Source organism: Plectropomus leopardus, chromosome 1 (assembly GCF_026936395.1).
Source record: "Plectropomus leopardus strain MGB_pleo_1.0 chromosome 1, ASM2693639v1, whole genome shotgun sequence".
NCBI classification, from domain to species: domain Eukaryota; kingdom Metazoa; phylum Chordata; class Actinopteri; order Perciformes; family Serranidae; genus Plectropomus; species Plectropomus leopardus.
The window spans coordinates 17,957,450-17,970,932 of record NC_142176.1 but is presented as its reverse complement, the minus strand read 5'-3'; the positions used below and the strand labels follow the sequence as shown (position 1 = coordinate 17,970,932).

The following is a 13,483-nucleotide window of genomic DNA, read 5'->3' as shown; positions in this document are numbered from 1 at the left end:
TATGAACCATGTCTGCTTAAGAGCTTCATGGATAAAATGATCTTATCTAATAACAAAAGCCTGTTTTAATCTCAGGCCCTCTTGGCTTTAGCTGTTTATTTACTTTCCTCACTTCAGCTTACCTTCTCGTGCACCGCACTCAACCGCAAAACAGTGATTTTTCTCAGCAGGAGTCACTAGCTCCAGCGCCAATTCAACTTCACATCTAGATCCCATTAAATCCTACATACTGAACCTTTAAAAATCATTAAATAGACTTAAATCTGGTTTTTTTTTTGTTGTTGTATTAAATTTTATTTACCCATCTTCTTATTTATTTTTTGTCAAACTGCATCAAGCTCTGATGAGTGAACGTCCACATTTCTGCTGTTACAAATTTTTAAACCTACCACTGAACCTTATGCTGTCTTTTACTTAATACGTGCACATGCTTAATTAACTGTAGAGACCCTGGTATAGAAAGAGGCCACAGTCTCAGGTTAACAAAAAAGAGCACATGGTGAATTATGTAACAGGTAGTGGCACAGATGCTGTGATATCAACCCATTAGTGTTGAAGAATACTCCTGTACTTAGTGTGTGTGTGTGTGTGTGAGATTTAGAAGTGGAGTACTTATTTATGAACAAGTATTTTTTTTATTTAATCCTGGTTCTGTAAAGCACCGTGTAAAAATGTTTTTTGAAAGGAACTTATAATCGGTGTATTATAATAATGAGTCTAAATATTAATGTTATTATCTATAATTGTGGCCATTATGAGATATCAGTGGTGTGCATAACCTGAGGCACCATGATATGACATTATCACAACACAATATTGCAATATTTCGACATGTGGTAAAGGGCCATGGGTTGGAATCAAACCCGGCTGGCCTCTGCAAAGACCCCCGTACATATGGGGCACACCACACTCTACCAGCTGAGTTAGAGGGCTCCCCTTAATATTGTGACTTTTAAACATTTTGCAGTATTCTGAGTAATGCCATAACATATATTGAAATGTATTAACTTCTATTAACTTTTATTAACTTCTAAATTGTAAATTGTCACTGGTGATAAAAAAAAAAAAATCATCTGTTTTATCTAATGAGAGAAAGTTTTAAAGATAACGTTTCTCACATCACTCACAAAATGTATCTGGTTTTCGTATTTGCATTAATAATTTATGAAAAAGGTCTGTATTAATTTTTTTCCCAAACCCATACTAGATAAGCCATTAAATGTGGTGCTCTCTGCTCATTCATCCCGGCACGTACAGTTATTTGTTATTGTTTTGCATATTAAACAAAAGCTCAGCATCAAGGCACAAGCACTGCTGATATTGTCCGTCTGTAGATTTAATCATCAAACACAAGAATGGAGCTTTGAGGTGGAACTGATAGAAATAAATGGTATTCTGTGAGCCGGTCTGTTGTCTGAAGCATAATGTGTACTCAGCTGCCAGGTTATGTACTCTGTCCTCGTGTGTAACTGGGAAACTGGAGCTTTCTGAGCTTCATCACGCACCTTCATATTTACTGTACTTACCACAAACACATCAAGCTTTTCACAGGGCAGTAATGCCACAGATATGACCAACTGTATCACCCGATGGACGGTTTTCCACTGCTTGCAAAAAAGGGATTTACTCTGTCTTGTATTAGTCATAGAGTCATAGATAAGCTTTATTCATGTCTGCTTGCTTTGTCATGAATGATACTTCCCTTCAAATATTAAACTGATCTCATCAGGAAACAGACGGCTCTAACATCAAAGCAGTCATGAGGTCAAAATATTAGGACGCTCTAACTGAGCCATTGTAGTGCTGATCTCTCTCTCTCCTCCTGGTGTTTGTTCACAATCATCCATCTTTTTAAATCGGGAACCTTAAATGTTTAGTATGTACGATTTAGGGGGACTTATTGGCAAAAATTGAGTAAAATATAATTAGGGATGTTGCGATTAAGTTTTTTCTCCCCAGTCCTGAGTAATAGTAATTACTCATAATTAAAGTAATCTATTGTACATGTTGACAGTTTAATAGCACTGCAATGTAATACAAGACAAATTTCTGCATCAAAACAGTTCCTTAAGGGGTTTTATTTTATTTTTTACAAAATAACTATAATAATAAAGTAAACAAACTAAAAGTATTTTTATATAGCTCTTATCATAGTTCCAAACCAGAATATCTGCAGCAAATTGTGCTCTCCGTTTGTCACCTGTGTGACGGCAGATGTAAGCAAACGATCAAGCAGGCCACGTGCTCAAAATACTCTATTGAGATGTGACCATTTTCATGCAAACATTTAAAGCTCAAGGTCTTCTTTTTCCTCTCGCAATACATCACAGAAATGTACAGTCATTCACACATGTGGTTTCCTATGTAGCTGTATAGGTAGTGTCTAACATGGGGGAAGGGATCAGTGGAGAGGAAGATGAAACTGACAGGAATTAAATGGCATGCAAAAGCCACGACTGTCTCACCTTCTCCTGTCCATGCACAACCCCCTGATATGACTCCATTCAGACCTCCTGGTCTCGTTAGTCTTCTCTTATCAGGGGTAAACAATGCTTGCAAATCCTGGTTAGAGTCTACATGAAAAAGCATTGTATTTGTGCCAGGAACTTTTTCAATAACACATAAGAAAAATATCTATCGAAATAAATTTGACCAGATAAAATGCCTCTGTAATTCATAAGAAGTGGCCTGAACAGTATGTTCAGCTGCCCTACAAATGAATGGATAGGTGCTGTTCCTTTGTCGAGAGGTACTGCTCTGTGCTTTTGCCCCCCAGCAAAGCTGTTTGAAGACATTTACAGAACAAGAGCAGTCAGTATATAAATTCTTTGCTGTCATGGCCATTCTGGTGTCATTAAACGATGTATACAGTGCACGCAACTCTCTCGTACAGCATCTTCACATAGGTTGTCATGTTCCTATACTGCAGAAAAATAGATAAGCATGCTTTCCACAGTGGCTCTGTCAATATGCACATTCATCCTTCCCTAAAAACTACAAGGGCAACACTGCCAAAACAACTTATGCAACTGGGCAGAGCTACGCATTGAACCAAGGATGTATCAGTGTCAGACAGGTGGACTCCCTTCACCGTGCAACAGTTTCACTCTGAATTAGCAGAACCACACAAATATAGTATATCTGCAGACCATTTTTATCTCCAGATTATCAAAGACACTTTAGCTGCAATTCCACCAAACACTTAAGGTGTAGTACCTTAAGAACCGGTACGTAACCCATATGGACATGTACCTAAACCCTTGATCTGTTCTGACAGTGCTCTTACATGAAAGCACAGCTGTTTCTCACTGCTGCATTGAGCCTGCTCAGTGTATCCACTTCTCTGATGATGCAGAGGAATGTCTGCTCCTTCACAACAACCAAAAGACAGGCTAAATAGTTTAGAGTCTCTGTCACAATCAATATATTATTCAAAAAGAGTGGGTTTGTGCACTTAGTCCATTGAGCAAGAGCCATGAGTCTCAATTGACCAATAAACGTCCTTCAGTGTTTGTAGCTCCACCTTTGAGTTATAGATCAGCGCGTGCTAAGTACCTCAACAGAGGGGCAACGAAAAACATTATGAAACGGGAGAGTTCTGTTGGTACGATATGCAGCATTTGACAAACAGAAATATTGTTTCTAATGCTGCATTCACATTATGAGCAACAGACTACAGTTCATTTTCAATGGAAGCCAGTCACATGATGCCACAAACTGATGCCCGATAGTTGTTGTGGCTGACAGGTGTTGAGCTGACCTCAACTACTTTCGGCCATTCAACAATGCAGTGAAGCTTCAACTTATAATATTGTTTGTTTTTAGCTGCTGCACTGTGTTATTTGGTTCAGTTAGCTGATGCTATGCTAGCTTTATGTAAATTGTGGTGCACACAGGGATGCAGTGGGGCTCAGATATTGATCATGATCATAAATATGGTTATGACCAAATGCAAATTTTAAATGACATTTAGTCGAGTTACTTTGTGGCAAGTGATGACGTGAATAGGTTAAAGAGCACTGGAGCAACACTTCAACAGTGACTTTAAATAATGTAGCTGATCACGCTGTTGCTTGTAGTGTGAACGCAGCTCAGTGTGTAATGAACTGAACAAAACCAAACTGCTTGGTGGAAATGAAGCCTTTGTCATGCTCCACATATGTCCGCACTGTCACGGCTTTTTGCGAACGTGCATGACACCAAAAGCCACCTTCCGCATCCAACTGGAATGCGGCAAGATGGCCTCAGATGAGAACACGTTTCGGATGAGGATTTAGGATGAGAATGTCTTGCAATTTACAGTATGTGTGAGAGTGTGCCTTTTACATTGCTGACTCAAATACTTTTGTATCTCTAGGTCATTCTCCAGTATTACAGTGATTATTTTTTGCATTTCCATAAAGTTGGGAAACCTAGGAGAGACCGATTTAAAAGATTAGAATTGGTAAAAAAGAGATGCCAAGATATTCTGATTTTCAGTACTTATCAATTATGAACTCCAGAGCAACACAGCTTGTCTCCACAGGCTGAGTCGCGCTGTCCACCATGTATAAACTGACCTTTTTGTCTCAAGCTTGAGCATCTCTATGATCCTTTTAAGCCTATATACAGGCCTATGCATCCAGTAAAGTCGAGTTACCTTGAAACATCTAACTAAGTGGGTCTTTCCTAAATGCGCTCACAGTGACACAGTGATGTGTGCTGGATAAACAAGGCCACCTAGTGGCAAAAGGAGTCATATCATGTCATTTCTTCATCCATACTCAAACCTCCAGGTGCTTTCTCATTCATGTCAGTGACAATCAACAGCTTTGTGATACAGCTAAACAGAAACAGTCAGTTTCTGTAATGCGCCTGTGTGTGATTGTTTTCTACAGTTTACAATGTGCCTCTTTTGCCTAAACCGAACTGTCCGTGACTTTGGTGCCTAAACCCAACCGTCATGATAGTCCACGCTGTTGTGTGAACATATAGGGACCATGCTGCTTCATCTGACCACACACGGCACCACACGTGCATTTGTGGACATCATGGTGACCTGCTGTGTCATCCCACCATGATATCATCCCACCACATGCATTTGTGGACATCACCTTAGCAGTGGCATCCTCGAATGTCATAGGTTGATGCAGGTTGATGCATAGGTTGAAGGTCAGCAACGAGAGGATGTGATGAGTTCGGAGTAAGATTGTGTTGCATTAATCTTAAAGGTTCATCATGTTTTTTACAGTTATCATCAGTTTAAGGAAAGTAAGACTTAAGAGTTTTTAAGAGCCAATCGGATTTGAATTTAAGACCACTTTAACAATAATCAAAGTAGAACGAAAAAAAATAAAACAGCATAAGTTACTTAGGGTTAACAGCAATTTTGCCCAAATGTTTAGGTAGAATGAAACAAGAGTACAACGGAAGTTCATTTGTTTGTAAGTTTTCTTGGCCAGTTGTGTATTTCTCTGCCATGATTCCCGTGATGCAGAGTTTGATAAACGTTTTGCAAGAAAATCGTACAGGTTTCAGCCACACAACAAAATTTCGTTTTTATAGCCTATTGTTATGAAATCTGAACTTCCCCATGTTGTCCAGAGTACAGTGACAGCTGGCTGAGTGATGCTTGTTCGGCTCATTTGTGTGAAATTAATGCAAGACACATTCATAAAATTAGTTAAAACAACAATTAAGGCCTTTTAGTTTGATGAATTTGTCTTTCAAGACTTTAACAGTTGATAACAGTCTTTTAACAGCTCAAATTTTCTTTCTCACCCAAAAAAGACTGGCAGCACCAATAACAATAATCATCATTTATAAAAAAAACAAACAAACAAACAAACAAACAGAAAACCCACATTTGTACAGTCTGTGGTTTTGAACCCTCGTGATCTGAGGCAATTACACTGACACCAGCATTACCCTTCAACTTCCTTCCCCTCAGCACAGTCTGAAGACAGATATATAGAGAAGTGTGAAGTGGCTTCTCACATTGCTGAAATGTGTGAGTGTGTGTGCAGCAAAGAGCGTGAATACTGCAATGACACATGTTTGTGCATGTGTGTGTGTGAGTGTGACCATATATGGATTTTATTAGCAGCTTATTTCCGATCAGTGACAGAAGGTGAAAGTAGAGAAAGAGACAAAAGACTTTTATAGAAAACGGGAAACTCTGAATCATTTAAAATAGAAAAATTCTATGCCATAAATTGACTCTCTGTAGGATACATTTATTTCACGGAAAAAGGTAGGGAGTCTTTGTATAATTTTCATTATCTCCATAGGGCTCTCTGAGCTGCTGAATCTAATTTACAGAGTTCCACCTGAGGCCACCCTCTTACAGAAGTCCACAGGTAGGAGTAATGATTGTTTCATGAAGCAGGCTTTTACACCACGTCTTGAAAAGGCAAGAGACAATAAACATAAAGGTTTCATAACTCTGGGTTCACTTCAAACATCTTTAAAACAACCTTCACCACTTCCCAAAAAATAGATTGTTGTCTTACCTCTCAGACAGCATCTAGTTTAGTTTTAGCTTTGTGTTGAAATCAACTTTTTTTTTTTTTTAAAGAATTGACCTCAGATGTCTGAAAATTTAGGCAATTTAGGCTTCGTTTCTCCAGGTTTTGAAGCCCATATCAGAGATTTTTGCAGCTATTTCAATTTAGTAGAGATGAACCACGGTACTGAAATATGACATTTGAATAGATTCAACAGCAGCATTACTTACAGAAAAAAAGTGTCCCACTTATGCTGGATAATCTACAAAAAGCTTTTTCAGCGTTTGCATATGGAGTAATGATATTCCAACAGTAATGTCAGATGTTGGACAGACTGACCTGGTACATACCAGACACTACAAAGAAATTTGTTTGTTCATTTTCACCCACCACTAGTCGTTCTCCCCAACATCTATGAAAAGACTTTGTTGTGTAAAATTGCTGAAGTTTGCCTTTATAGTTGGAAAAATGCTTGACCAACCAATTTTACATTCACATTTAAATTTTAGACGACACACCTTGTCATCTGATTCTCTGTTGTTTTTTTTAGCATTTTGAAACACATGCTCTACTGTCAAAACCTACTCTAATATATGTCCATGTTTTCCATGAAAATATATATAATTCAGCTGTCTATCTGCCAGTCTCGTTTAGAATGACCATCTTGAATCTATTAACTTTCTTTTGCAGGATCAATACATTTTCCATCATATTAAATTTTAAAACAGGACAAGATATAATCTAAGCAACTGGACTCTTTTTAATTTATTCACCAGAGGATCAGACTGCTCAACTTAGCTGCCATTGTTTAATGTTTATTGCTAATATTAAATCTACTTCTTTTATTATTTATTATTATTTTAACAACATGTCAAACAGTGTCATGGTAGTTTCATCTTTTGTTTAGGTCAATATTGAGTCAAACCTCTAAATGACAGTCACAAATTACAATGTCAGGATTTCCTCTATTTAATTCCTCTTTCCCTTTATTTTGACAACTAGACAATGAGTCATATTCTATATATGTACACAATGCAATAAGGAAAAAAAATGCAAGGAATCTTCTTTTCTTTTTTAGGAAACAGAAATTCCAGAAGATGATGTACAGAGGATATATTATATGTATTTACAGAAGGTATAACTCAGAGGTTACAATATTAACCTCTTAACAAATATTGTATTTGAGCAACAGGATGAAGTAGGACTTATTGCATGAGATCAGAGGGTCAAAGCTCTTGTGCTTTTATGCGGTTTATTACTCAGCTCTATGATCTGGCATTGTATTGCTAATCAAAAACCCACATGGTGACTGACTAGGGTTTCCCTATGTATCCATAGCAGTGCAATTTTATGCCTCTTATGCAAATATTTCTTTAAAACTCTGTTTCCCTTGAAGATACAATATCCACTTCTCTCTCATGATGTTTGGAACTCCCCTTGATCATGTCTGTGACACTGTGTCTGCCTCAGCTTCCCGTGATGCTCAGACGAGACTCTGGTCTAAAGGTCATTATCTTGGCTCCAGACTGTGTCATATTTCAGGACAATAATAGACAAGCCAACTGTCTTGATAAGTGTTGTGTCTGAGTATGTTTATTCAGAGATATTTAAAAAGTTTCTTTTTTGTTTTATTAATTCTAACTTTAATTAGGTTTTTTTTATATAATACCTGTTAGTAGCATTAACTTACTAACATATTTAATCAGCACTGCTTAGTTTTACCGTTTGAGCTCGGCCTCTGTTTTTACAAGTCAGAAACAGTTTGGCCTCCAGGAAAGCAGCCAATTTTTCCCAGTGGCCTACCGTGGTATTGGAATAAAAAATACCCTGCGGCCCAAAAAGCATTTTCCCAGAGACCACCATTATAAAAGAGACGCCTGTAAGACTGTCAACAGCACAGCTGGGACTGCAGTCAAAGTCAGTTTTGACTCTATTGTGATTTTTTTCAAACTTTAAACATTTTAAATTTTACAAATCCATGAAATCATCACAATGAGTTGTCTATGAGCGAGCCACTCCATTGTAATTTTTAGGTACCATCTTTGGTCAGATATCTAGGTACTATTAGAAATCTATGCAACAAAAAGGCTAGTACGGCAAAGTACTATTGGAGAGAGCCTGGCTAGCTGTTACCCCACAGTTTAGGGGCAAAGTGTTCCTTTAACTACAACATACTTTAATAGTGCTTATAAGTGAAGTACATCTTTAATTTGTTTAAATCCTGCAAATTAATTTAGAAATTCAGTTTTAAATCAAAACACAATGCTAAAATAATCTGAGCTGGGTCCTGAGGGATTCAAAAACACATGCCAGACAAAAAACCAAAATTCTTAATAGAATGACAGTCATGGAGTAAAATCAATCTCCAGAGTTGTCACCCAGCTATACCCATGTACAAGTCATTTTTAAGTAGAAGATGATTCCAACTGTTTTGACATCTAAATTACCATAAATAAACATAAATATAACAAATATAACAATTTCAACTCTAACTGTGGATTAATGCTCATCAACCTTTACCAGACTGCTGCTTTTCACCAGATATCAGTTCAGCATGCAGTCACAGAGCACAGTTTGTTCTGCACACTCTGTACCATATGTTTGCTCTTAAACACACACACACATGCGCGCAACAGGATTTGATCAAAGCTGTGGAGTACATGGAAACTAGAGGAAGAACAACACTTTACTTTGAGTTTGTGAAGTGACAGGACACACAAGGTCGGCTCAGCCCTCTGGACGAGGAGCTTTATATTAAAACCTTTGACCTGTCCTTCCCCCTCAGCTCATTGTCGTTCTGCTTACATAACTGTCAATTTATTTGCTTGTACTGCACATTAGCAACCTTAAGTGCACTTGTTCTGCACCAAAAACAAATAATCTGGACCAGGGTTATGTTCAACTATAAAATAATTCAGATGAGATTTATCTGTACGTTATAATAATAATCAAAAGATTAAATATATCACAAGAATTAAATTATATACAGATGCATTAATAAAAGCAAGATTATACAAAAGATGCATTGACTATGCATGCCAAAAACTATACTTTAAATAATTTAAAATACAATTTAGAGAAACACATCCACTAATGATCCATCTTCACATGATTCATCTTCCTCCAGCTTTTTCACATTTCTGTGTTTTTCTGTGGGATTTGTTCATTAGCTTCTGTCTCCTCTTTAAGCCGCTCCTCCCACACAAACTCCAAAGTGCAGTCCGCCATCTTGGACTTGAAGACGCATTTGAAATATTGATCCAGCTCCTCTGTGAACATGTTTTTCCAGTCTCCAATCTTACCTAAATTGTAGGAGGGGAACAGGATGAGATTTAATTAAATGCCAAATATGTGCATTTTTATTCCTCTCAGCTGATGATAATTTTAAATATAGGCCCATTGACTCTTTTATTTACAAATTTTAAGAAGACTTTTCAAGGAGCACTGTGTACAGAAGTCATAGGATTTAGTGGCATCTACGAGTCAGGATCACAGATTACAACCAGCTGAAAGAATCAGTGTTTTTCTGCTCCTCTCATCACAGACAGGGGTCGGTGTGAACATGTGATAGGTCCTATAAAGAGTCAGTGTATGGTTTGTCCGTTCTGGGCTACTGTAGAAACATGACAGTGCAACATAACGGGCTCCACAAATGTGAACTTGCTCACTCCCTGTGTAGATATAAACAGCTCTAAATTCTGTTCTAATGTAACATAAACACAATTCCTATTGATTATACGTTTAAGAGAACTTACTAATTCCCACCTATATACAGTATTTCCCTAATTGCTATACACTGGATCTTTAATGTTAATGATGGTATAAACAAACCTAAATTTTTATATAAATATAAACAACAATCATAAAGTTTTGGGGAAACATCTTAAGTTAGTATTTCAACAAATAAATAGTCTGCCAATCTGGGAAACATGCCAATTTAAAATTTGCATTTCTCATCAAACTTATTTTGTTTCATCTGAATTATTTTTAGAGGCCTGACGAGATTAAAGAATCTCTTGAGAGCCCTTGGGATGTGGCGACCCTCAGGGCTGAACTACTGCAGTGAAAGACCTGTAAATAATGTTTTAATTGGCAGCAGTTTCCAATTATGTAACAACATTTTTTACATTTAAATTATATAATAATATTGACATAATATTATTATTGACACAATTATTCAACTGTGTTTATTTTATCCACATACAACAGAGCCAAATCCCACCTTTTCTCATGAAGGAGCCCCTGCTATGGTCCATGATGTCTTCATTAACCAGGGTGTAGTTGACCATCTTGTTGTCCTTCATGTGGCTGAAGCTGCAGTGTTTCACACAGCTGTTGAACTCGTCCTCCAGCAGGGGACAATGTAGGTGAGCGCTCACCCTCTTTATGGCTGCATGTAGATCCTGACAGCAGGAGGATGATAATTTATTTATTTATTTAATGCAACACACTTTAGTATTGTTGTAAGCAGAGTGCAATGACTTCCTTTTAATGCTAAGTACATAAACTGTTTGTTTGAAGAAGTGACTCCAGTGTAAACAAAATTTTTATCATGTTGAACTTCCACTTTGTCTTATAAATGTTCCCCAGCCCATGAATTTGGGGAACAAGATCAATAACCAATTTACAAGAAATTGTACACATAGCTGTCCATTTAAAAATATAAGCTTATTAACGTTTAAGTGTGAGAATAATAAAGAATTATAAATTTTCTTGTACCAACGACATCTCCTCGTAGGTCATGTAAAGCAGGTTGTCCATAGTTGCTGTCTGACTGGTCCAGCCTTTAATGTGGTCAAACCAGGAGCCATAGCACACTGGAACAAATAAAAGTATAACAGATTTAACTTCTGGCTGCAGAGCTTAAGTTTCCACATCCTCTAAAAACAAACAAAATAAATGCACTTTTTTGTCCTGACATCAACTCACGTGTGCCCTCCAGAAACTGATCTAAAAATTCTGGAAATGAACCAGCATCAGGAAGGAAGTTGGCCATTTTGTGGAAGTGGTAAAAGGACACTACCGCATCTTTAGGGTTTCTGCTCACGTAGATGACCTGTGAGATGACACAGAGCAACAGCGTCAGAATATTTGTGTTTAGCTCAACCAATTTTGGGGGGCAGACACTAAAACTGTTATCTATTCAAGGCAAATTTTCTGATAGTGCTTTCCTTACGTGTGAACACATAACATAACATAAAAAATCAATGTTAATACGGATCCACTGGATTTATTTTTTCAAAAGTTTTAAGCAACATACATAGATTGCTCTAGGAGTGAGTCCTAAAACATGGAAATTAGTTAGAATTTTAGTAGTCCCAGATCCCTTGCCTCAGAGTCGATGTTTTTTTGGTTAGATGTATGTAAAAAGGTCTGTAATAAGGTCTTGCAGATTTTTGCATTGTGTATAGCCTGTTGATTGCATTTATGCAAAAAATGGTGTTCATTTGTGAAGATTATCATGCTGAACGGAACGTGTAAATATAAATGTTTATTGCTACAGGACTTATTTTCTACAATAATCTTTTAAAATTTTTGGCATTTCTGTTTTACAATGTCTGACATATACAGTACACTAATGCAACATATTTGCAATAACTAATATCAGCCTAGATATTGGTCTGATTTAATCGACATTTGTATTTATGCCTAGAATGACTCTGTGGTTCAAATGTTTGCATAAGTTTGTAAACCTGACCTTGGCTTTGGTGCCCTGGAGGGCAGGTCCCAGCAGGTGATAAGGCAGGTGTGTGGTGATGATTCGAGGTCTGGTGGGTGATGCCTCCAGCACTGCAGTGAAATAATAATGTTCCAACCAGGGAGCCCGAGCCCAGTTTGGGACAGTTTGGGATAAGTCTGGATTCCCTCTGTTGGATATGAGAGTCACAATTTCCTGCATCCATGTGGTGCCTGTTGAGAGGAAAGAGAGGAGTATCTGACATTCATTTAATCCATTCATGACAACATAAAAAAACAAATATATCCTAAAAACTAAGTCATGAATTGTGTCAATATCAGCCATGGTGACGTACATGAATTTCAACATTATGTCTGCAATTACTTACTCAAGAAGCTGTCACGATATTTGGCACCCGTCATGCAGGTGCCAAATATCGTGATCAGTTTGTCGTCTCTTCTTACCTGACTTTGGATAGGTGACAATGACGATATCCGTGTCCTCAAACGGGAATTTGAGAGCAAGCTGTAAAGAATCCTGGGTGTGCAGGTGTCCAGGAAATAAAATACCATGAAATGTCTCTATAACATCTAACCTAGCCATATCCAGTGCTGATGTAAGTGCGTTATTTTCTGCTCTTGTTTAGCTGCCTCTTGTCTAGTTGTCCTTTAGCGTTTGTCTCCCTGTAGCTCTGACTGTGCGCCTCTCTACTCTGTGTCTTTGTGCATCTGCTCTGTGAGAGAGACCGGTGACCACAGAGGCTTTACATAAGCTAAAAAGAGGAAATGCAAATGGTACTCCTAAATTGGTCTCACAGGATGGGTGTTTCTTGAAATTGAGTGCTCCATGACGTGTTTCTGTTGGCTCGCAGAGAAGTTAGCCTCACACTGGTTTTCTCATCAGAAAGCTTAGAGGATTTATAAACTGGATTTTTGAGCAATTTGTAGAGAATAAGCTCCGTGGCAAACAAATGTTGTATAAAGCTTACAAGTTTTGTTCAGCAAGATAATCTTCAAAGGTGAACATCACTTTTATGATTTACAGAGGTAAAAAGCTAACAGGCTAAAAATAAACTGCACCGGTCACATGACTTAACATCCCTAATGCAACGGGACTGTAAACTGTGTTGGTGTGATGACTTTGTCAAGTCTCATGTGCCCATTTGTCAGCAACTGTCTTTTGTGAGACACATAAAACTTCAAAATTAAAAATTAATAATGACAGATTTTATGTCATAGGACGAAAGTCTGTAAGTCTGTAAAAGTCTGTAAAGCTTTAGCAGACCTTATTGAAGGCATCTAAACAAAAAATAAAAAATAAA

At 37.5% G+C, this 13,483-nt stretch overlaps 2 protein-coding genes across 2 annotated transcripts in view; one reads left to right on the top strand and one right to left on the bottom strand.

Moving 5' to 3' along the window:
• The window catches only part of dpep1 (dipeptidase 1), a 91,308-nt gene that overhangs the window by 22,499 nt on the left and 55,326 nt on the right, over positions 1 to 13,483 (top strand). The window lies entirely within an intron of this gene.
• sult5a1 (sulfotransferase family 5A, member 1) lies at positions 7,439 to 12,909 on the bottom strand. Its single transcript, XM_042493606.2, has 6 exons — positions 12,627 to 12,909; positions 12,184 to 12,395; positions 11,415 to 11,541; positions 11,205 to 11,302; positions 10,708 to 10,888; positions 7,439 to 9,787 (listed from the first exon to the last, which is right to left on the bottom strand). The coding sequence occupies exons 1-6, from the start codon at positions 12,763 to 12,765 to the stop codon at positions 9,618 to 9,620; spliced, it is 927 nt and encodes a 308-aa protein (XP_042349540.1). The 5' UTR covers positions 12,766 to 12,909; the 3' UTR covers positions 7,439 to 9,617.